General features: G+C 43.0%; 1 protein-coding gene across 11 annotated transcripts in view; it reads right to left on the bottom strand.

Moving 5' to 3' along the window:
- The window catches only part of madd (MAP-kinase activating death domain), a 106,685-nt gene that overhangs the window by 32,901 nt on the left and 48,589 nt on the right, over positions 1–25,195 (bottom strand). For 6 of the 11 annotated variants that reach the window (XM_084061148.1, XM_084061152.1, XM_084061155.1 and 3 more), the window contains exons 10-19: positions 24,502–24,661; positions 22,784–22,887; positions 21,650–21,861; positions 17,401–17,696; positions 16,595–16,734; positions 14,115–14,216; positions 6,465–6,576; positions 5,368–5,554; positions 4,476–4,626; positions 3,571–3,816 (exon numbers count right to left, since the gene is read on the bottom strand). In XM_084061148.1, the coding sequence (XP_083917274.1) occupies positions 3,571–3,816; positions 4,476–4,626; positions 5,368–5,554; positions 6,465–6,576; positions 14,115–14,216; positions 16,595–16,734; positions 17,401–17,696; positions 21,650–21,861; positions 22,784–22,887; positions 24,502–24,661 (1,710 nt within the window). The remainder of the gene's footprint in view (positions 1–3,570; positions 3,817–4,475; positions 4,627–5,367; positions 5,555–6,464; positions 6,577–14,114; positions 14,217–16,594; positions 16,735–17,400; positions 17,697–21,649; positions 21,862–22,783; positions 22,888–24,501; positions 24,662–25,195) is intronic. The other 5 variants (XM_084061156.1, XM_084061150.1, XM_084061154.1 and 2 more) reach the window with 4 other exon arrangements.

Below are 25,195 nucleotides of genomic sequence, written 5' to 3'. Positions count from 1 at the left end.
GCATTGTGCAATATTTTGGCTTGGCAATAATATACTGTATATGTAGCAGTAGGTGGCTCAGAACCTCTGCCTGATGACAAAAAAAGCCAGCTGATGCTAAAAAGCTTACCAAGTTTCACCTTTCTTTTGCATTTATGTCACAAGCAATAGGCTCTATGCAAAGCAGCCATATTATCACTTCCTTCACAGGTGTTACCAATGATACTAATGAAGGCTCTGTTCCATTTAGTCTAGCACAGTGGTTTCCACGACCCCCATAACTCTGACAGTGTACAAATGGAACCAAATGGACCCTTACGGGTCCATTTGGTTCCATTTGTACACTCTCAGAGTTACACACCTGTAAGGGGCCATTTGGAAGCCCATGAGGGTCCCTGAACCCCAACTGTAGACCCACTGTGGTAACAGAGTGTTTCCAGTGAGCCAACATGTGCACAACATCAGCACCCTGACTCTGTTTGACCAGAATGGAACAGAGCCTTCATTAGTATCATTGGTAACACCTGTGAATGTCTTCACAATATGGCTGCTGTGAATAGAGCCTATTCTACGCAGATACTGAGTGCCCACTCTGGGGCAATGTTGGCTGCAAATACTCAACTCCCTATGCTGTTACAGAGCGAGGCAGGGCCCTGTTATAGTCCTTCCTGTTCATCTCAACGCACCCATTCTCAATCCCACCTACCGGAACGACACAACCACTGATATTGCTCATGATAACACATTCCAAAGACACTGCTGATAAGAAGAGTGGGTCGGGTGCACTTCGGATAGGCCATAAAAGTTACGGATTGCAGCTTTAACATCGTTAAATTGATTGTATTTAAGTACCTACATCTGCTCAGCCTAACGATTCTCTGTTTTCCTGCCAAATGGACAAAAAAAAAAATAGACCCCGACAAGTGTGGTTATCATCTCGTGTTTAAGATGACAAAAAGCTACAGTAATACAGTATTGTTTCGGTTGTTTGGACGTACAATTAAATAACTCTGCATTTCTGTCCTGAATCCTTTGATTCTCTCTATTTGATCAAGCAGGACAAAAGGACAACTTATTTACCAAGCGAACTAACAATGCATATTAGTGAAAATAGTCAAATCTACAAGCTCGCAACACGATGCACTGTGAGCTTATTAGATCAGCTGTCTTCCCTGTGCAACACCGCCGTATGACAGAGTATAAAATATAGGGCTTAAGTGGCTAAATACTTATATATATATAAAAAAAATTGTGGTGCGTTTTGAAAAGGAAGAGAGAAGGGGGCGAACACGTCAAAAGCTGGCATTTAGGCAGAACCCCAATCTTTTTTTTGGTGTGTGAAAAGTATCTTACTCTGTTTTTCCAAAGCTTTTTGCTTATCCTGGTGCTTGCTCCACAATTCTACCCAAGATGCATTGCAAGCAAAGGAGAGAAAGACAGAGAGAGAGTCAGAGAGCTGGTTGAGTAGGCATGTATGGTTGGATGAGCATTAAAAGAAAAACAGAAAACAAAATTAAGTCAGTTTATGACTAAATTCTATCGTTTTGCAAAGTAGCTTCTACTAGTTCACAATCCAAAGCTCTTGAGACGGCCGTGCTCCTGGAGGACCAGGCTCCATGGTTTGGTTTCATGAAGCTGGCTGCTCTCCAGAACCAGGGTGTCCGTGAGAGATGCTACGGTATCTTCTAAGAAAAAAGAGGAGCGTGAGATGGAAGGTGAGAGACTGACCTACGAGCCAGCGGGGGGGGGGGGGGGTGGAATGAAGCGGTTGCAAAAGCAGGGGGGTGCAATTCTCGAGACATTCAGTAGAATTGAAGGTGCATCTTCTAAAGAACAGGGAGGGGTGGGTGGGGGTGTGCTGGGGTTGCGGGTAGGTAGGTAGGTAGGCATGGGGGGGTATCTTGAGGGTGTTTGACCGAGCCTTTCCCCTGGTATACAGACCCAAACTACAGTGTTGAAAAAGAGGAGTGGATAAAACATATTTTCCCTCCCCCAAGTCAATGGGGTCTTTGACAGCCAACAGGTGAGGTAGGAGAAATTTGTCTCTTCTTCTGTATTGGGACTGTTTACCGGGGAGTGATGCCTCCACCCTCCATGCTGAGAGCTAAGGGAGCTGCCATTTCTACAACAGCACACCTCGCCGAAAAAAATAGAAAAATAAAAACCTGCAGTACGAGGGCCCCGACCGTTATCGATTTCATGTTATCGATGCACAAACCTCCAGGCTCCCTCGTCCAGTACTGCAGATTTATTTGGGTATTTGAAAGAACGAACAGAACAAACCAAACACATGCATATTCAAGGTGCTGACAGGCAAACGCCAGGCGCTGACAGGCAAACGCCGGAGGCAAACAGGGGGGTTGGGGTACTTGGTGCAGAAGAACATTCAGGGGAACACAAACTCAGAACCCAGGGCTGCAGAGTCAGGGCAATATTCCACACACTTTTACACTGCATCTACTGTACCTGCTAAAACAGTATGCTAACTGATATTTTATCCCGAGACAAACTGTTCATTTGGAATGGATAAAATCCTTTGTAATATTTCTGACAGGAAAGCCTTTGATCAACATGGATATAGCACTGAAGTGTGGTGGTGTAAGTGATGTTTTTTTTTGTTGGTTAAAACAAAATGTGTATTGTTAAAAGGTTAAAGCTTCTGATGGTAATAGAGTTTTTTGTTCAGTAACGGGGGTCTTTTTGTAACTATACCTTTCAGGAGAGAACCCCTTTTGGGGTTCCTGTGTCTATGTACAGTATATAGCAACATACATGTTTTGTCATTTTTGAATAAATATTTGAAGTTTTTCAGAAAACAGGATTTAGAGGGCTTTTTTTTTTTTTTTTGAAAATTGTTTTTTTTTTAAATGAGAATCGATTCTGAATCTTCCAACATGAGAATCGCGATTCGTATTCGAATCGATTTTTTCCGACACCCCTAGAGGAGACCCCTGATACTGATCAAACACTCTGCAATGATTGCTATCAGAATATAGAACTATTTAACACGTCTTTGAACAAGAACATATCACTTACAGCACCTTCAGTTTTCACCATACGTTCAGTGCCGACGACAGAGGTTTGTCAATAAAGTAACATTGATGGGACTCCATCGGTATTCATGTCAAAGTGGATGGAATATTAGGACTCCTGCAAGGATGCTTTGTAGGAAGACGGGAGGTGACTTTCCTCTACGTGGTGGTCAGTGGTTCTCAATTTCCATGTCAAGGACCCCCAAAATGTATATGCATTTGGCCACGGGCCCCCATCTGAAAAGATGTTGTGCCAGGGACCCCCATAAGAGTTCAAATTATTCGAAAATAGCCGATCCACGACTTGCAGATCAGCTATTTTCGAATAGCCGAAAGATTACATGGGACTTTAACACTGTTTCTCATTTTGCTGGGGGGGACCCCCTGGAACCCCCTAAAGGACCGCTGGGTGTCCCCACTTTGAGAACCAGTGGTTCAGGTTGATGAGCTTGTTAAGGGGGGGGGGGGGGAGGGATCAGGCTGGGGTTTTGGAGGGGTGGGGGTGTGGTCTGACAGCAGCAACATGCAACCAAGGGGGGCCGAAGGCGATGGTACACACCGATCGAGGCAATAAAGTTCTCCTCGTTCAGACTCCGCGTGTCAAAGTGGTGGTGGGACCCTCCTCCTCTGCCGGGGGCGCCGTGGTGGGGGTGGGCCGGCACCTGCAGGCGGGGGACGTTCAGGAGGCCGTGGGGTCTCCCTCCTCCTCCTCCTCCACTCTCCGTGCGACCGGAGGGCGACGGGCTCTCTTTGCTCCCCGGGCTTCCGGCGCCGTCCGAGGGGCTTCGCTTGTTTTTGACCGGGTCTACCGTACCGTACCGTACCGTACCGAGGCAACCGGTAGGACGGGAGAGGAGGAGGAGGAGGTCAAAGAGAGTCCCACACAGTTAGAGGAGGAGACAACAGCAGCAGACAGTACAGCAGGAGCGGGAGTTGATTGATTTTGATTGATTGATTGATTAATTGATTGATTGGGTTGATTGATTCTATTATAGCGTCTTGCACCAAAAGGGCCCAGTTGCATAAGACAAGTTATAATGTGCATAAACATGATACAGTCATTTCATCACAAACATGAAAAAAACGGATCCAAAATATCAAAATATTAAAATATATTCACCTAGTCATCTGCCTAGTTTATACTTTGTTGCGCGCTGGTGTTGCGCACCAAAAATAGCAGCTCCAGGACACGTTATAAGCTTGTAGATCTGCTGTTTTTGGTGTGTGACTCCAGCACACAACTATGTATACATATTTGTCGAGAAATCAAAATAAAATAAAAAACACCTTGTTTAAATGTCAGGGAAATGAGTCGCTGCGCACGGAGATCACAGAATGCAAACTTTCCATTTTCAAATTAGGCACAACGTGTGTGTGTGTGTGTGTGTGTGTGTGTGTGTGTGTGTGTGTGTGTGTGTGTGTGTGTGTGTGTGTGTGTGTGTGTGTGTGTGTGTGTGTGTTTACCTTTGGTTTGATAATGTGTGTGTGCTATCTCCAGGAGGCTGAAGACACTGGCCATGCCTCCCAGCCCTGCGTTGGTGTAGGAGTGCTCCAGACTGGACACTGTGCACTTCAGGATGTCCAACATGCCCTTGTACACCTTTCTGCTCACCTCCTAAAAAGGACCACGACAACACACACACACTTAATTACATCAAATATATCATTTGTTTTCGCTTTTACAGAAAAAAACAAATGTAACTTATACTTGAGTAAACCACTACTTGTGTATCCACTTAAACCCTTATCCACTTAACCCATTAAGACCTGGGACGCGTCTGTGTCACTTTTAGATTTGAGCTAAAAAGCATTATTTTACACTTTGGCTATTCAAAAATAGCAGATATACAAGCTCATAGCGCGGCATCGATTTTTTGAGTGCCACAGTGCCGCGCTATGAGCTTGTAGATCTGCTATTTTTGAAAAATCGTGAAAATATGTGCAAATCTTTGAATATATATTGTATTAAATGTGACATTTTAACTCAAATCTTTGCATCTGGGGGTCCCTGGAACAAAATATTTTGAGATGGGGGTCCGCGGCCAAATTCATATCATTTTGGGGGTCCTTGACATGAAAAAGTTTGAGAACCACTGATATAGAAACATATGTTTTTTCAGAATACTGTTAGGATTCAGAAGAGATTTTGCAGAATCGGCCAAAACAAGCTGCTCACAACGCATCATGTTGTGTGCTTGTAGATCGCATATTTTTGGCTGAATGTTCTCCCCAGAATAGGGAGGCTAGGGTTCAAGACAAGTGGCTATCATACCACACATACATGGTTAAATTAGGGGAGAAAAATGTAACTGATAAAAAAAATAAACATCTGTTGTGAATATTGTCATCATCTCACCACGTCACGTATGACCTCCTGCCTCGCGTCCTCTTCTGATTGGATGGCTCGGTTCAGCTTGCTCAGCACAAAGACACGCAGCTGCTCGTTCTCCAGCAGGCGGCGCACTTTCTTCATGTTGAGCCAGCCCACGCCCTGTCCGTCCAGAACACTCTGCACCACCTCCTTCAGGAACTGCTGGTTCTCACTGGAAGCAGAACAACAACACGCTGGGTTCAGGTCACACTGTAACCACTGCATCTCAAGGTGTTTTAGCTTCATACCCCCTTTTCCCTGAATTTTGAATCCAAGTACTCCCTTCACCAGACTACGGCATTTTGCTTAGAAAACGGCAAGGTTCAAGGTTACTTTATTTTGTCTCCCGTGAGAGAAATTTGTCTTATAGCTTTCAATTTCTCGAAATGCCGAAAAGTTCATTTTTTGCTTAACACATTGAGTGCCAAAAACAGTCCGGACCGTTTTTCATAATCCAAACGTGGAGTGCCAAAAACGGTTATGACCATTTTTGGAAAAAAATAGAAAAAAATAATAATATATATATATTTTTTCCTTCACAGCACCAGGAGATACCATTTTTCGAAGATTTAGACTCCAATCCACTTCCTGGTTAACTTATGACTTCAAAAGCCTGTATCTCGGCTCCTGTGTACTTTTTGTTTTTACTATGTATTTTTGACTATTTTCAACTGGCTGCAATTATGGAACGGATTACAGAATGTTTTTAATTTTTTTCCCCCGATTGTACGAGACCTCTATGTGTGTAATGAGGGGATCACCGTGAGGACGGTGATCACTGAAAATATTTTGTGACTACTTGAAAAAGGTTCAAAAATGGTTAAAAATCCAGGCACTGACTGTACACTGTTTTAAAACACCCCTGGCACTCAATGTGTTAAAATGCCCAAAAAAGGGACAGCCAGGTTGAATGTGACATTAACTACATATTCCAACCATGTGAGGATAGTTATAACAACATATATCCGGCACATGGAAATTAAAGATTTGATCCTATTTATTAAACTACTGGCAGCGGCAGGTAAACATTTTTTAATGAGGATGCGTTTGACTTTGGTAGTAGTTGGTAGTGGTATTGTTACCTGGTATTGTTGATGCGGCCCTGGGGAGAGGGTGACTCCCTCTTTACCGTGGGACTGTGCTTGATGACTGAAGACTTCTGGTCCACCAGGGCCCGGGGCGCTCCTCGCGCACCTGGGAGGGGAGGGGGGAGAGCATGAGCTTACTGGACGTTTCACACACAACACCAGTGATGACACCACAAAACACACACTGACTGCACACAGGATTTTACTAGATTAGGAGAGCAACACTACGGTCAGTGCACAGCACACGCACACACAGGAAGTCTACAGGACTGCTACAGCACTAAGACTGAAGAGCAGTCAGGTGGCATCTCAACCAGATGTTTGAAAAAAAGGCTTCCACACATCAAACCGTCATCACAATATGAAAAGAACGAACACACACACACACACACCTACAGTACTTCTACTGATGTGGTGATACAAACTACTAGTGCTTCTAATGTCTGAGATTTGAGGGACAGATACAACAAGGATGTTTCACACACACACACACACACACACACACACACACACACACACACACACACACACACACACACACACACACACACACACACACACACACACACACACACACACACACACACACACACACACACACACACACACACACACACACACACACAAATTTGTATTACTATAGTCCTTGTGAGGACATCAACGCTTTAGGAAAGTGATTTTATGAATGTCATTTAAAAATACATATATTTTGGCAGTTATAACCGTAAGCCTAAAGCCGAAAAACAGCAGATCTATAATCCCACAATGCGTCGCGCTGCGACGCGTTGTGGGCTTATATAGATCGGCTATTTTTCGGTGCATGACACTGTCGCGCAACTAAGTATAAATCATGTTGAACTCTAATTCCAATCCCTAAACCTAACCTCTAAATGTCTAGTCCTGACCTGAATGTTTTTCTAATTGTAAACGTAGCTCTAAAAAATGTTTTCTTAACTATAAAACAACCATTTGTCTTGTGAGGACCAGGGGAACGGTCCTCACAATGTATATTTCTTCAAATTCTACTATACTTGGTCCTCGCAAGTATAGTAATACAAACACACACACACACACACACACACACGCACGCACACGTCTAAATGGCACGGAGCTTGGGCTTCAGTGAGGTCAGATTAGGGGGTACCAATGATATCATGCACGAGAACTCAAGAGATGAACGGACAAACCACAACACAACATGGATTATAACGTCAGGCGTCTTTGTCTTCTATATATACGACTGACGATGCACAGCCCTGCAGCCAATAAATACTCGAACAGGGGTCCACAAACTGAAGGGGTTGGGTCCATTGATTCACTCTAAAAGGATCATTACAATGAGGCTGAAATCTGAACAGTATAACAAAAACAATAATGTCATTTGTGCCAGTTACAGTATTCTTCTGAATAGGAGTGAATAGGAAATCACGATTCTTATGTTTTAGTATTCTCAATAGGCTCTATGCACAGCAGCCATATTGGGAATGAATTGGGCCCCTTCCTTACTTCCTTCACAGGTGTTACCAATGATACTAATTAAGGCTCTGTTCCATTTAGTGTGGCATAGTCGTTGTCTTATTTTCAAGGACCCGTATAACTCTCTGAGAGTGTACAAATGGAACCAAATGGACCCGTAAGGGTCCATTTGGTTCCATTTGTACACTCTTAGAGTTACACACCCACCATAAGGGGCCATTTGGGAACCAAAATGGAGTGTTTCTAGTGAGCCAACATGCACGATATCAGCACCATGACCAGAATGGAAGAGAGCCTTCATTAGTATCATTGGTAACACCTGTGAAGGAACTATGAAGAGGCCCAATTTCTTTCCAATATGGCTGCTGTGCATAGAACCTATCGTATCACAATTTCAAGTCCATAGCTTGGAGGCTGGTACTGTTGACTTGCCTTCCCGGCTTCTGTAGTTGTTGCACAACAAGCAGTGTGGCGGCCACTAGTGGGCTGTGTCTGTTAAGTCGCCGGCTGCTAGAAATACAGCCGGCAGCAAGTGTTTAGACCAGTGGTTCTCAACCACTGGTCCCTGAGGGGGTTCCAGCTGGTCCCCAGCTAAATTATGGAGAGTTGGTATGACCAAATGGACCCTTATAAGATATTTAACTCTTGAGAGTGTAAAATGAAACCAAATGGACCCTGGTTAAATTATTGTTGAACATCATGCATTACTTAAAGAATTGTTATTTTGATTGTTTTCCTGTTATCTCTTCTATGGTACTGTACTACATCAATACAGCATGGATGGAATTGTGGACAAAATCTTATCCAACGATAACAAAATATTCTAAGTCTTGGGTCTGAGGGGCTAAATCTCATCAAACGGTGGTCCGTGGCTCAAATGCCCAATAAATAATGGACCTTGATATGAAAAGGGTTGAAAACCACTGGTTTAGACGCACTTATGTACATCTGTGTGTGTGTGTGTGTCTCTCTCTGTCTGTCTGTCTGTCTGTCTGTCTGTCTGTCTGTCTGTCTGTCTGTCTGCATTTTGCTCGCTCTCCGAGCTTTAATCAAATCGTGGGACACCAAAAGATTCACACCCCTACCTCTGAAGCACGGTAATCAGATTTATACGACATGCACAGACTGTCAAAACGCTGGATATTGACAAGCACCAGAATGTGAATCACAGCCTGGAACGAGTGCAGCTGTTCTGAGGCATACGTTATAATCGAGAGCGCGACCAGCAGGTCACGTACGGTACCTAACCCAAGTTCTTTGAGGGCAATGAACACTGCTGTAGGGTCATGGAAGTGGACTTTCACGGATCTTTAAGTTCCGGCCTGGGGAGGAAATAAATGCTAAACGGATGCCTATTCATCCCTGCAGCTGACATGAATATAGGCTCAAGGTTGACAAAACTGCGTGATTGATCAAAGACGGCCCCTAACAGGTCCTCCACGTTCAATGCTGGCTTCCTGCAGAGCCAGAGAACTGCACTTCCAGCGTGAGTTTAGGGTTAGGGTTTAGGCTTAGAGTTAGGTGTTAAGGTTAAGGTTGTAGTTAGGGTTGATGTTAGGAGTCGGTTCTAGAAATGCGGTTCTATCATTTCTAGTGCAGCCTCGGCCTCTGCAGGAAACTGAATCTCCACATTGGCCCATCAAGTCTCCAGAGCCCCTTCTTGTGGGCAGAGAGGAGGAGAGATCATTTGACCTTACACCAGTGGAAGGAACCTATTTTGTAAGCTTTTGTGGAAAAGTAATTTCATTATCAAATCACAATGTTTCATTCAAACATCATTTCAATTACTTATTTTAATGAAACCAGCAGCATTTACCAGCTGGTTTCTACAATTAAGCAGAGTTTATGAAAGACACGCTACAGTCGCTACTACTTAAATATACTCAACCTACAGTATGTGGGCCGAACAAATGTATGCGTCATCATACGTTTGGTTATGGAATCCACATCCTTGGCGAGTACACTGCATACACACACATGTTTCATTTAGCATAGCTAACTCAGTAAGACTTGACAGCTTGACGGCACAAAATACCTCCAAAAGATGTAGGTCATCTCTTGACCAGCAATCCAAACCAGAAGCAACACAATACCCCGCCCTTCTCGCCCCCACACACATACTTTTAAAACAATATTATAAACTAATGCGTGATTATGACGCATGACAATTTCAACCAATAATAGGCTCTACGCACAGCAGCCATATCATCACTTCCTTCACAGGTGTTACCAATGATACTAATGAAGACTCTGTTCCATTTAGTGTAGCACAGTGGTTTCCACGACCCCCATAACTCTGAGAGTGTACAAATGGAACCAAATGGACCCTTACGGGTCCATTTGGTTCCATTTGTACACTCTCAGAGTTACACACCCGTAAGGGGCCATTTGGAAGCCCATGAGGGTCCCTGGACCCCAACTTTAGACCCACTGGTGTAGCAGAGTGTTTCCCGTGAGCCAACACGCAACAACATCAGCAACCCTGACTCTATGGGCTATGATTTCATTATGCTAGACAGACACTAGAGGGCAGTGTTACTCTACACTCAGCTTAACTCAGGTACAGTAGGAGCCCAACCCCGTTTGTAAACAGTAGACGGCCAAACGGTGCGGTGACATAACAGTTAGTCATAAGGGGCAGCAGTCACTGTGTAGTTGGTGAAATGGTGAGAGGACTGACTCTGTGCGCTACTGGAAAACGTGATGATGAAACGTGTGTGTCATCACGTCAGGTGACTGAGGTGATGAGGGGGACGAAAACGATGGAGGCTGGGAAATGTAGTTTTTTTTTTTTTACTGGCTTGGAGAATGGCATGCAGTTCAAAAGGGCAGAACCCACCTTCTCCGCTCCCCGGGCCGGCCTCAGAAATTATCTCCATTAGAGAATTTAGCCCAAATACTGCACACAAAACTTAGAATTAGTGCCGGAAAACAAGAGGGGACACAGAGAGAGAGAGGGGACAACCGGCCCCTGACACGACCAGTCTGAACATCAGCCCGGGACATAAGAGAGACGTGCACACTCAACATGGCAGCAAACAGGACAAAGTAAATCATAAATAAACATGACATAGAGAGTGACGCACAGAAAGACAGAGAAAGAGAGACAGGGCAACAGAATGTATTGCTGAGGCTTTGTTCAGAGTGGCAGCCCAAATCACATTTCTGGACCAATCCAAATAGGCTCTATGCACAGCAGCCATATTATCACTTCCTTCACAGGTGTTACCAGTGATACTAATGAAGGCTCTGTTCCATTTAGTGTAGCACAGTGGTTTCCACGACCCCCATAACTCTGAGTGTACAAATGGAACCAAATGGACCCGTACACTCTCAGAGTTACACACCCGTAAGGGGCCATTTGGAAGCCCATGAGGGTCCCTGGACCCCAACTTTAGACCCACTGGTGTAACAGAGTGTTTCCAGTGAGCCAACATGCAACAACATCAGCACCCTGACTCTATTTGACCATGAATGGAACGGAGCCTTCATTAGTATCATTGGCAACACCTGTGAATTTCTTCATAATATGGCTGCTGTGAATAGAGCCTATTGAATCTGATTTTATCTGATTTATCTGTTTTTATCAAGTGTGACCAGCAGAAAAAACACATGGAAACTGGTATTTGTGAATCAGACACTGAAGCGTGATTTATACTTTGTCGCATGACGCTGTCGCTCACAGAATATATTTTCGGCGTGTGACGAGAGTATAAGTTAAGTGTTAGTGTGTTACGCCCATGTGGTTACGTCATTAACCACAGCAGACGTTGTCTGAATACACACATCTGATCACTTGTGTCTAAATGTGAGTATCAAAGTGCATCAACAAGACTCCACCAGTCACACATACAGGAATGTCAAAGGTACAGAGGAAATGGCAAGGCGACAGTCGACAGAGGAAATGGCAAAGGTTCAGATGTAATGGTAAGGCTACAGGGGTAATGGCAAGGCTACAGGGGTAATGGCAAGGCTACAGGGGTAATGGTAAGGCTACAGAGGTAATGGTAAGGCTACATGGGTAATGGTAAGGCTACAGGGGTAATGGCAACAGTTCAGATGTAACGGCAAGGCTACAGAGGTAATGACAAGGCTACAGGGGTAATGGCAAGGTTAAAGAGGTAATGGCAAGGCTACAGTCGTAATAACAAGGGTACAGGGGTAATGGCAAGGGTACATAGGAAACGGCAAGGTTACAGAGGAAATGGCAAAGGCACACGAGTAATGGCAAGGTTACATAAGTATTAATACAGGTGTATCTTCTATCTTAGCCCTAGGCTAAGGATTAGGGGATAAGATAGCTGAAGGTCAACGTCTAGTAGCAAGAGCAGAACACACTATATCCACACCAGATGTAACATACCCGGGCTGTCTGGGTCTTCTGAACAACAAAGACAAAACAACAACACATCCACGTCAACGGAACAGTAACGTCTCTATGGCAGCTATTCCATGTGAGCTATTGAGTTAACGATGCCATGATCTGCTGCACCTTTTTTCTCTCAAGATGAACCCAACAACTTTTACATGTTAACATGTTCATTGTTAACCGAGGCAAAATGTATCCCCCCCCCCCCACCAACAGAATTCACATTATTTCTAAATAACTTACGGTTTCATCAACATTAGGAAAACCAAGTCTTAAAAATGTACGTTTCAAAATTCTAAAGTGGATTAATAGAGCCCGACTCGACCAGGCCATTAATTTACTTTTTTGATGACATCACTATCAGCAAATATGCAGCTGATGTGTCCCAATTGTTAACCTTTTATTGATTTCTTTTTTCAGACAATGCTTCGCGAGTTTGTAACGGCTATTTTTTTACATTTAAAAATATGATAAAGTATAGATAAAATACAGATCAGATAATGTGCAAATGTTGGTTTTTACTTATTTGTTTTAGTTAAATGTTCTCAAATAGTTTTTCAAACTGATAAAAAATATAAATTACCTTTTCACAACATATCAGTGAAAACATTGGTAATCAGTCGTCTAGAACTCTCCAAAATCTGGCATATGTCGGTCTATAAAAGACACAATGTGAAGTCTGTTGGAGGAGACTTTCCCTTTAAGACTCAGTACTTGAGAGAAAAACCCAACTTTCATACATCCTCAATATCCTCCTGTATAATAGTGCCATAATTATCAGTCTGGCAGTGCAGAGGGGAAGAAGTCAGGCTTAAAAGAAAAGAAAATACTAATAAAAGACACTTCAGTCCAGAGGGGAGGAAGTCAGGCTTAAAAGAAAAGAAGAGAAAATACTAATATAAAACACTTCTACAAACCTGCTTGCTCCATTTCCTCCTCTACATCAAAATCAAAATATTCTTTAAAAAAAATTGAAGAAAAAAAAAGAATAAAAAGGAAAGAAAAAAATCCCATAAATATACCAACATTTAAAAAATACAAACTGAAAACACATTAAAGTTTAATTTAGAGCTCTACTCTACTTTAAGCATGGCACAAACATTTTATATACATTCCGAAACTCTGATTATAATAAAACATCACATAATTATATATATAACTCAAACAATAGTTTACTACTTTCAATACCTGAGTGAACTGCATTATTAATAATTGTGAGGATTATATATATTATTTTAAATCTATCTGCAATCTAAATTAGCATTAGAACTACACATGTGGGAGATAAGAGCTACATTCTAGAATACTTTTATATTTTTATATATATACTTATATATATACTTATATATATATATATATATATATATATATATACTTAGATAATTAAAAAAGGAAACTTAATGAGAAGAATGGCCTTTTCTCCAACCTTGAAATTTCATTTGATCAGCTCCCCCAACCCATCCCTGATTTAACTAAACAATTAAACCCTATATACTTGGTTGACGGAGTCCTTCAGGGCTTTATTAGGCCCCCTCCTATTCCCACTCTACACTAGATATCTTCACCAAAAATAGCCGATCAGCTATTTTCACCGAAAGTTCACCCCAGAAAAGGGACTCTAGGGTTAACTTGTGTGGTAATAACTTTCTAATGAAACTAATCATTTCCACTGAACTCGTCATAGTGGATTAATAAATGACAACCTAGGAGCAGCAGATGAGAGAATGAGATGGGACAATAATCATGACAACAATAACAAACAGCAGATCACAAGGTTGTCATATCGGGCGTGCTTGTACCTTTAAGACTGGGGAAGGGCGTGGCTTTCTCCCTCGCCGCTTTGTTGGGAATAGCTAGGTTGGACAAACTGAAACTAGTGCCATGGTTCTTGTACAGATTACCTGTGTTTGATTATCAGAAATCATAAAGATGATTAAAAAGTCAGAGATGATTAGAATCAAAATGAGTGATCAGGAATAAAACATATCGTCGCTGACGGGCAGAAACCTTGTTGTTGTTTGTTGTTTTTTTTTCTTAAATGAATGCCCTACTTTATTATTTTGTCTTATGACAGTGTCGCTCAAAAGCAGCAAAAACAGTAGATCTACAAGCTCACAACATGTCATGATACGAGAGAGAGAGAGAGAGAGAGAGAGAGAGCGAGAGCGAGAGAGAGAGAGAGAGAGAGAGAGAATGCCCAAAATAAGGACACCAGGTTAAAAGTGGTTAAGTGTGTGTGTGTGTGTGTGTGTAAAAACTATAAAAAACTATAAAGAGCGTGTGACTAAATACTAACTACAGTAGATCCTCCATTGGAACACATGTTATATTTTTCCATTTCCTGAAAAGTAACAGTTTTGTACATACAAGGTTTCCACCTGAAAGCGACAATATGCTAATTAAACACATGACTGCGCGTGAGCGATTCCCAAAGCCAGTCGAGCTCAAAACCCTGCCCACAATCGCTGCCTGTGACACGCAGTGGGAGCGCTGGTTTTGGTTCACATGATAGAGCCTATTCCGTCCGCTGTAGGCACGCATCTGTGTCATTTTAAGATTTATTTGGCAATTCAAAAATAGCAGATATACAAGATCTGCTATTTTTTTTTTATCGAGGTAAATTTGTGCAAATCTTTGAATATACATATATATGTTTTAAAGCCAACATTTTTAACTCCAATCTGTGCTTCTGGGGGTCCCTGGAACAACATGTTTTGAGATGGGGGTCCATGGCCAAATACATATCATTTTGGGGTTACTTGACATGGAACAGTTGGAACGCCACTGATACAGCAACATACTGTTAGGATTTAGAAAACATTTTCAGATACGTATTTGGCCGCGGACCCCCATCTCAAAAGGTTTTGTTCCAGGGGACCCCCCAGAAGCAAAGATTTGAGTTAAAAATGTTGGCTTTAAAAATATATATATTCAAAGATTTGCAAAAAAAAATCAAAAATAGCAGATCTACCAGCTCATAGAGCGGCACTCGGTGCCGCTCTATGAGCTGGTATATAGCTTGCGTTCCCGGTCTTAATGGATTCATTTGAAAAACCCATTCTTTGCTGTACAGCCTTACACACACGCAGGACGACGAGTGAACCAAAACGAGGGCTCCCTCCCTCCCTCCCTCCTCTACAACTGGCTTAGGAATCGCTAGGATGCAGAAAAATGAACACACTTCAAAGATTAATGCAAAGCTGCTACAATGCAAAAGAAAATGAATTGTTGTAATAGTGGCTCCTGAACCGGCAGTCACAGTATCACACCCACGATGCATGCTCGAGAGCTTATTTCCATTGGAGGCCCTTAAATTTGTAGGTAACGTTAAAACGGTTGTGATTATGAATAAGAGATGGTAAAATGTTGGTATAATGGTTAAAAAACCTTGCGTTTAGGGATTACGTTAGAGTTGGTGTAGTTAGGGTTGCTGTTGGTTAAAATCAGGGTAAAGCTAAATGGATGTTGCGAAAATAGTCGATTTATAAGCACACAAACGCATTACATCTGCGACACGTTGTGAGCTTATAGATAGACTCATTGTGTTGCTCGACGCTTAAGGCTCTGGAAGGGAGCTAGCTACTGAGAGCGTGTGATCTCAAGTTGTTAAGAAATCGGGCATGCGGACTGGTTCAGGAGCCACCGTCAATAAATGATTCAGCACAAAAGCACAAACTCTTCAGTAACGTTGCAGGTTTGGCTGGGTTATACATCAGTGGTTCTCAAAAGCGGGGTCCAAGGACCCTTCGGGTTTCGTGAGGGAGGTTCCAAATGGACCCTTACAGGTCTGTAACAAAATGTGGAACCAAACCACAGGTCGGTGTAGAAATGGAACCAAATCCGACCCTTATACGGACGGGTCCATTTGGTTCCATTTGTACGCCGTCAAGAGTCATGGCTTATGGGGGGTCCTTGAAATTAAAACGTTTGAGAACCACTGGTATAAATACATTAAGAGTCGTGGCCTATTTTGCAGGAGACACAATCACATGAAAAGGTCTAGCTAAAAAAATCAAGTCATTAGTTTCCGGGAATAGGTACTAGGTAGGTTAGCTGTGTTTTTCTCTTGGGTTAAATAGTTAAAAACAACGCAAAACAAAATGTGTTATGCTAAAGAAAAATTAATTGATTGGGTTTTTAATTCAAATCAAAAGCTTCCCTCTTCGAAGGCAAACAGAACATAGCGTAACAACGTATTCATTTAATTGTCCTCACTGGCAACGTTCATCAGCGCAACGTCACATGACGTAACGTTACGTATGCATTTAATTGTACTCACTGGCAAAGTTCATCAGGCCTCCGAAGCCGTCCCCGCTGTTGTTGGAGATGGTGGAGTTGGGGGAGCTGTTGTGGGAGTCTCCCTCTCCGTCTGACTCCCCAGGCAGCCTCAGGCTGCTGGGGCGTAGAGGCCGCTGGGCCCTGGAACATCACCACATAAAAAACACCTCAGTCATATCATCACTGTCAGGCTAGAGACCTTGTATCTCCATGCGTCTCCAAGCTCAAAAAAAGGTTTGAGAACCACTGGTGGTGTAGGTGATACACGCTATTCATTCAAGTGATGAACAAACTTTAACCCATTAAGACCTGAGGCGATTCTTAAAAAATCTAAATCCTAAAAATGTTTTGAAAAAAATCTAAAACATTTTTTTTTCAATATTTTTCAAAAATAGCAGATCTATAAGCTCATAGCGCGGCACTCTGTGCCGCGCTATGAGCTTGTATATCTGCTATTTTTGTGCGCGTGTGTGTGTGTATTATATTTTAACTTGCTTTGGCAATGTGTTTTCTCATGCCAATAAAGCTCCTTTGAAATGAACGTGCGTGCGTGCGTGCCCTAAGCTATTTCAAAATAGAAGATCTACAAGCTCACAACGCGTGGCATTGCTTGTAGATCGGCTATTTTCAAACATTTTAGTACTTTTACTTTTGGTACTTTAACTGGTGTAGGTGACACACACGATTCACAAGTATTAACAACATACAGTACTTGTTGCTGATGTTCTGGTTGAAAGTGTGTGTGTGTGCGTGTGCGTGCATGCATGCTTGCGTGCGTGTGCACGTGCGTGCGTGTGTTAAACCCACTTGTTGCCGTTGAGGCTCTGGTTGAAGCGAGGGGTGTAGGACTCCACCTGTTCCTCTGCGTCGGGGTCGTCCTCAGAGGGGAAGCCGTACTGGGGCTCAAAGTAAGGGTTGTCATACTCTGGCTTTCTGCTTCCCGGGTCGGTTGGGGCCGCCGGGTCCAGCATGGTGGTGGTGGGGGGGGCAGAAGCAGCGGCGGGTCTGGGGCAGAACGGCTGGCTGCCCACCAGTCCTGGGACAGGGTTCTGTAAGGCGGCGCTGGGCGAAGCCTCGATTTCACCGGGCTCCACCGCCTGATCCTAAAAACCAAACAACACTCCATATTTCAACAGTTTTTTTTTATTCATTTTTTATTAATGCCAATGGACATTGGATCCATTGGTTCTTTTTTTCCATTTCCAGTGGTGTGAAGTAACTATGTACATTTACTCAAGTACTGTTTTACTTTAATGGAGTATTTCCAATTTTCTGTACTTTTACTTCTACTCCACTACATCTCAGAGGCAAATAGTATACTTTACTCGACTACAATTATATGAAAACTTTAGTTACTAGTTACTTTGTAGATTTTGGTTATTATTACAAAACACACACTTCAGCCCTATATACATTTCGGCCATTTGAAATTAGCAGATCTACGAGCTCACAATGCGTCGCGATGCAACACATTGTGAGCTTGTAGATCTGCTATTTTCAAAAGATTTTTAGACATTTCAAAACTTGTGAAATGGGACATACTGCATAATGAGTAGCTTTAATGACTTTTGTACTTTAAGTATTTTGATATCAATACTTTTGTACTTTTACTCAAGTAGATTTTCAATTCCGGACTTGGTGGACTTCGGTGACTTGTAACAGAGTATTTCCACATTGCAGCATTGATACTTTTAATTAAGTAAAACATTTGGGTACTTTTTCCACCACTGTCAATTTCCTTAAAAGACAAAAAAAAAAACAGATTTGGAAATACATGGTTTCCATCTGGTTTACCACGAATTTGGGTGTCAACATAAGTTTAGTTGCTGGCACATATTCCACAGATGCTCCTCCCACTTACTTTTAGTCCACTAATTCTATTTCAATTCCGTCTTCCATTAATTATTTAGGTTCCTTAATTATCGATTGAGTAGAGCGGGGATGTTGTTGGCTGTGTAAAGGTTACTAGACTGGTAGGCTGTTAGAAATGTAAACTCAACTCTCCTCCGTGTCATCAGCACCCATACCCTAGGTGGGGTTGGCGAAAGGGCCTACTCTGTGTGGAGTTTGCATGTTCTCCCCGTGTCTCCTAATAATAATAATAATAATAATGAATTGCATTTTTATGGCGCTTTTCTAAGTACTCAAACTTACTCAAAGCGCTTTACAATGGTTCATTCATTCATACAGGGAGGGGACATTGGGAGGTGGAGCGGCGAACAGTCGACGCCAGCGTCCCCACTTTTCCCACATTCACACACCAATGGTGGCAAGCTAGCGCCGACCGAATCATTGGAGGCAGTGTAGGGTTCAGTGTCTTGCCCAAGGACACTTCGACATGTGGACAGGAGGAGGAGCCGGGATTCGAACCGCCGACCCACGGATCATTGGACGACCTGCTCTACCTCCTGAGCCACAGCCGCCCTAGGGTAGTTAATACCCCCACATAAACATGTAGTAATCCTGGTGACTATAATGCCTCCCCATGTCAGCCGGGGCGCCTGATGGAGGGGAAAGGAACTGGTTGGAATAACGTGTTCCTTCCACGCGCTACGTCCAACCAGGGAAACTCCCCCCTGTCAGGTGACAAGAAGGTCAGTTGGCTCTCATGCATTGAAGGAGGCATGAGCTCGCCCCTGGCCTCCCTAGGCTGGTGGAGGGAGTGTAGCGCCCAGGATCACTTAGCAAATTGGCACCGGGTGAAAAAAAAGGGTTACAAAATCGAGGGATAAAAATTATAGAAAAAAAAAGAAATGTAAACTCCACACTCATCAGAGAGCCATTTTGGACAACGTATAGTACTCAACCCCGGTACTTGAGTCAAAGTACAGATACTTCTGATCAAATATTACTCGGCTTCAAGTGAAAGTTGCTCGGTCCAATTTGTACTTGAGTTAATGTACAGGAGTACTTCCTTTTAAAATAGTATTCAAAAGTACCAATTATTTATGAAGTACATTAAGTTATTAATCATGGCCTGTTTTGCCCATGGTACATTGTTTTTTTTTGTTTTTGATGTGGCTTTTATGCCTTTATTGATAGGATAGTAGTCTGACAGGAAATGGGGAGAGAGATGGGCCAGTTGTCCAGGCCATTTTGATCATTATCAGTCATTTCTTTGTATATCACATATATGTGGTAGTCTCTGCAGCCAGACCGTCTGGAGCAACGGAAGCTCTGAAAATGATCAAATTTATCCAAACATAAATCAAAATAATCTAAGCATGTATAGCTTGCTGCTAAGCACAAATGGATATTAAAGAATGTAATGTAAAGACATTTTAAGATATATTTTCGTGAACTGAAATGATGAACGGATGAACAGCTTCCTGTCTGGGATTTGGGGAGGTGTAGTTCCAGACTCTATATATAGCATTCAGATATTGTGGAATAGTTGTCCGGCTACGCTAGACTACATCCTTGTGTTGATTTTGACAGCAAATTTTGATTCAGTTTTAGTCATAGTCTTTTTAACACTTAACTTGCTTGAATTATTTCAGATTTTTTCTGCCAGAGATTTTTCATTGAAATTAAAAAAGTACTCAGGAGCCGAGATACAGAATTTTTAAGTTTTAAGTTAACATGGAAGTGGATAGGAGTCTAGATCTTCGAAAAATCATATCTACTTGGTCTTTGTAGTCTCGCGTGGCCAGACTGTTGCCTCCCACAATTTACAAATGTTTCCGACATACAGTCTGGGACTCGGAAGCTCTGATCATGTGTAAGTGGAAAGCGGATGCCCCTCCCCTACCCACGTCCGTTTCAGCATTGTGCAGAGTCCGAGTGGAATCAACGAATCTCATAAACATCGTTTATGTCTACTAGTGTCTTCTTTCACAGTTTTTTCGGCGTTAATTCCATGATACCTTTCTCAGTTTTCTGTGATAAACAATCCTCGCACAAATAACATGAATCTACCGCTCCTATGACTATGCTTCCGCCTCGGTTCTGTTTCCACTAGGACTACAGGTCCGCGGGCACCGCGGCGTGATTGGTCGAATGTCTTTCCGGTCTGAACAACTTCCGTTACACAGCTTTCGGGAAGTGGAGTCCCAGACTCTATATAGCATTCAGAGATTGTGGAATAGTAGTCTGGTGACGCGAGACTAGGTCTTTGGGTCAAATAAAAATAAAAAATAAATTTAAAAAAAAAGTTTTCTAAAAACGCATTTATGCGTTATTGGCAGGCAAGTGATGGACTCAATAGAACGCATATATGCGTTATTGGCAGGGAATGAGTTAATCAAATTCCATTTAGTCGTATTTTAGTCATCTGAATTTTTTTGCTGTTAGTCTAGTTTTAGTCGACTAAAATGTATTTTGGCCTTGATGGCGTCGTAATGGCTGATTTTACACTTGGTTGCATGCTGAAAATAGCCGATCTACAAGCTCACAACGCGTCGCAGCGCGACGCGTTGTGAGCTTGTAGATCTGCTATTTTAAGAGCGCAACACCCGAGCGCAACCAAACATAAAATGACTTGTCTTTTAGTTCTACTGGATCTCTTCTCCACTAGTCCCTCACTAACATATCAGTCTAGTTTTTATTTGTTGACGAGAAATTGTCAATTATATTTAGTCTTAGTTGTGGTCATCGTAGCTTAGTTTTTATTTCGTTTTCGTCAGTGAAAAAAAGGTAGTCGACGAACATTTTTCGTCATAGTTTTAGTCGATAAAAAAATCCACACTGCTACATACGTAATCTGAGTTCCCAGAAGTTTTCGCTAGCTCTGGCGAGGAACTTCTGGGCCAGAGCCCTGGTATTTGTGGGCGGGATGTACCTTACGCTCTGAATCTGAGCGGACACGCCTCTTACCGGTCTGAGAGCTGTGCAACTCGTCTAAAAAGTCCGACGAGAGGCAAACAGCAGTACACAACAATGGCGGCCGAAATTTCTCAAGGGGAAATTGCTTCCCGTCGATCCTATTTAGATGCAACACCCACTGCATGTGGATCCCGCCCCCTTTTCTTCATTGGCTGTTGATTTGAATCACAACGCAGTGGCCGCGCCCCTGCTGTCCAAGCTCCGACGCTAACCCTCCCAGACTACTACATACGTGGTTGACTCCCTGGATGATGGTGCTGGGACTGGAGCTGGCCGTGGTGCTGGAGCTGGAGCGGAGAGGCTGTCCGTCCGAGGGCTCGGCGGCGGTGCCCCCCTCGCCCCCTGCTGGACCGTCCGGGGCATGACCGTCCTTGAACTCCTGGAAGTCTTGGAACTCCACCTCGCTGGCGTCCCCCAGTGCAGCGTGGGTAGGCGGGTCCAAGCCTGAGGAGGTGTTCATGTCAACATGACGACAGTGATGAGAACACGCGCCGTTCTACTAAATCACCACATTATAACGGCATGTTTTTAAAGATGCACATCGTTGCTGTCGGGCAGAAACTTCATCTCCATATCTTTTTTTTTGTGCTTTTTCGTAACTTGATCATAACTACAGCATCACACAAAAACATCAACGTCACAAACGTTGACGACTTTTGCCATTTTTTTTATTAGAATCCTGAAAAGTAACATTTTTAGACATAATTATGAGGTTTCCATACGACAGAGACGATATTTACCGTAACTGTATATCCTTAAACAAATGTTTTGCCATTATCATTCTAAACCAGTTGGAGACATTACAGATTGAGGATTTAACCATTGCTCTAATACGCATTCATCTTAAAATAACACTGTGTCAAGCACCGAAAATAGCCGATCTACAAGCTCACAACGCGCCACGTGTTATGAGCTTTTAGATCCGCTAAAAGGCTCTATTCACAGCAGCCATATTATGAAGAAATTCACAGGTGTTACCAATGATACTAATGAAGGCTCCGTTCCATTCTGGTCAAACAGAGGTCAGGGTGCTGATGTTGTGCATGTTGGCTCACTGGAAACACTCTGCTACACCAGTGGGTCTACAGTTGGGGTCCAGGGACCCTCATGGGCTTCCAAATGGCCCCTTACGGGTGTGCAACTCTGAGAGTGTACAAATGGAACCAAATGGACCCGTAAGGGTCCATTTGGTTCCATTTGTACACACTCAGAGTTATGGGGGGTGTGGAAACCACTGTGCTACACTAAATGGAACAGAGCCTTCATTAGTATCACTGGTATCACCTGTGAAGGAAGTGATAATATGGCTGCTGTGCATAGAGCCTATATGGAATCAGTCATGGCGACTGAACTTTGAAGTGCTTACTTGGAGTGTCTCCCTGGATGTCTCCTTGGATCATCTCACTCACAAGGTCCCCGAGTGAGGAATAAGAGGAACTGGAGTCGTCGTACGCCTCACTGTCACTGCCACTGTCACCCATGAGAAAAAAAAACAGAAAATAACGCAGAAATTAGATATCCACCACTTATACTGAACTAGAGCAGTCGAAGAAAGAGATTTGAGAACTAGAAAATGGCTTCATGAGAATCAAATGGGCTTCCTTTAGAAGGACCGTACCCAGTGTTCTGACATGATTAGCGTATTGATTACGGACTCGCTGTGCACTGTGACATTTCCGCCGAATCGTTTTCTAAAGCATAACAAGGTTTGTTTGGCCATGGAGGAAGTAGCCAGTGTTTTCAGTACCGTATGAAAATCAACTTGCACGGACATGAAACTTGTTTGTGTTTTAACCCATGAAGAAGACCTGAAGAAGCTTGTAGATCTGCTATTTTTGAAAAATCGAGAAAATGTGTGCAAATTAATATATTTATATTCTTTTAAAGCGAACATTTTTAACTCAAATCTTTGCTTCTGGGGGTCCCTGGAACAACATATTTTGAGATGGGGGTCCACGGTCAAATACATATCATTTTAGGGGTTGACATGAAAAAGTCAACCCCCAAGTTTGAGCACCACTGATATAGAAACATACGTTGGGATTTAGAAGACATTATGTAGAAATCGGCTTCAGGTCTTAATGGGTGATTCATGTTTAACACATGGATTGATTTGAAATGATTGATTTGCGTAAACAATTCAAATGTCTTCTTAACGGCTCATTGATGTTTAGTCAAAATCCACTCAATTATCTAGTTAAGACCTTTATATTAAGACAGTGGTTCTCGACGTGGGGTCCGGTGACCCCCGGGGGTCCTTGAGGGGTCCCCCCAGCTAACAGTGAATGATTGATAGTTCAAAACCTAAATGGACCCTTACAGGTCTCTAACTCCAAAACATTGCAGTGTAGACTGGGGTCCCAGAGATTTAAAAACATGGACGTCCGTGGCTTAATGCCCAAGACAGATGGAGAAACCAAGACTCCCCAACTTCCATTGATTTCCTGTATCTTATGTCAGCTGGGTTTAGGAGATACGGGGTGTGTTTGTTATTCTTAAGTTAATACGCTCTGAAAATCTGCCACGCTCCTACCGCTCAGAATATCTCAACAAGCCAGGCGTGAGTCTCGAAGTGGAGTGACAATGTTGTACCAGTGGGACTGGGGAGGCGTGGGATGGCGTATCTTGGTATATTAATCCATTAAGACCGGGAAAGCATCTGTGTCGTTTTAGATTTATTTGGCTATTCAAAAATAGAAGATCTACAAGCTCATATATAATCGCTATGAGCTTGTAGATCTGCTATTTTTTTTGAAAAATCGTGAAAATGTGTGCAAATCTTTGAATACATATATTTTTTTTAAACGAAAAAATGTAACTCCCAATATTTGCTTCTGGGGGTCCCTGGAACAAAATATTTTGAGATGGGGGTCCGCCACCAAATACCTATAAAACATACCTAGACAAAGGTTGGAGCACCACTGATATAGCAACATACTGATTTTTCGAAAATAGCAGATCTACAAGCTCATAGCGCGGCACTCTGTGACGCGCTATGAGCTTGTATAACTTCAAATGACAGATCGTTGCTAATGCATAACAAACTGGGTGTGTTCCTTCCTTCCTTCCTTCCTTCCTTCCTACCTGTCGGTGGGGTCAGAGTCGTCGTTGGCCTCGTCCTCCAGGGGTCCGCTCAGGGCCTCGGCCAGCTGGGAGCTTCCATCGTACACTCTGTAGAAGACCGGCTGCAGCTGGTGGGCGTACCACTTGGGCTTGTCCCCGATCAGGGAGGGATCGTACACATCTAGAAAAAATCATTAGAGTACACACACACACATTACAGCCAGAACCGATGGGCTTTTCTGCATTTATTTAACACATTGCCTACCGAGGACGTGCATAAACTTCCTTTCAAATCCAACACTTGCCAGGCAAAGACGTATATATACGTCCTTTTAAAAAAATCATGTTTTCAGTGGTTACACCAGAGGGCGCTCTACACCAACCTATGAATGATCCCTTGACTGCGAGAGAAGGCTAGAGCAAGAAATGACATCATCCCAAAAAAAGACAGTCCATCCACTCCCATGTTATGAGATTTAGAAAAACACATTTAGCTCGGATTTCTTCTCCCAGACTGCCTTTTTATGATGAAAACAAGCCACATTCAACTGCCGGTAACAACGGAATGGACGATCACGGTACAAATGTTTTTGTTCCGGTGGATAGACGAGACCCTCCCCCTCCCCCCAAACAGCCTTTGTTTACATCCGTGTCCCCGGTTCCGTGGCTCTCCGTGGATCGTCAAAATAAGGTGAAAACGGTGGCAGAGGTTGCC

This window comes from Gymnoscopelus microlampas (genome assembly GCF_963454915.1).
Source record: "Gymnoscopelus microlampas genome assembly, chromosome: 1".
Lineage (NCBI taxonomy): Eukaryota > Metazoa > Chordata > Actinopteri > Myctophiformes > Myctophidae > Gymnoscopelus > Gymnoscopelus microlampas.
The sequence above is the reverse complement of the archived record's forward strand: the minus strand, read 5'-3'. Positions and strand labels throughout refer to the sequence as shown.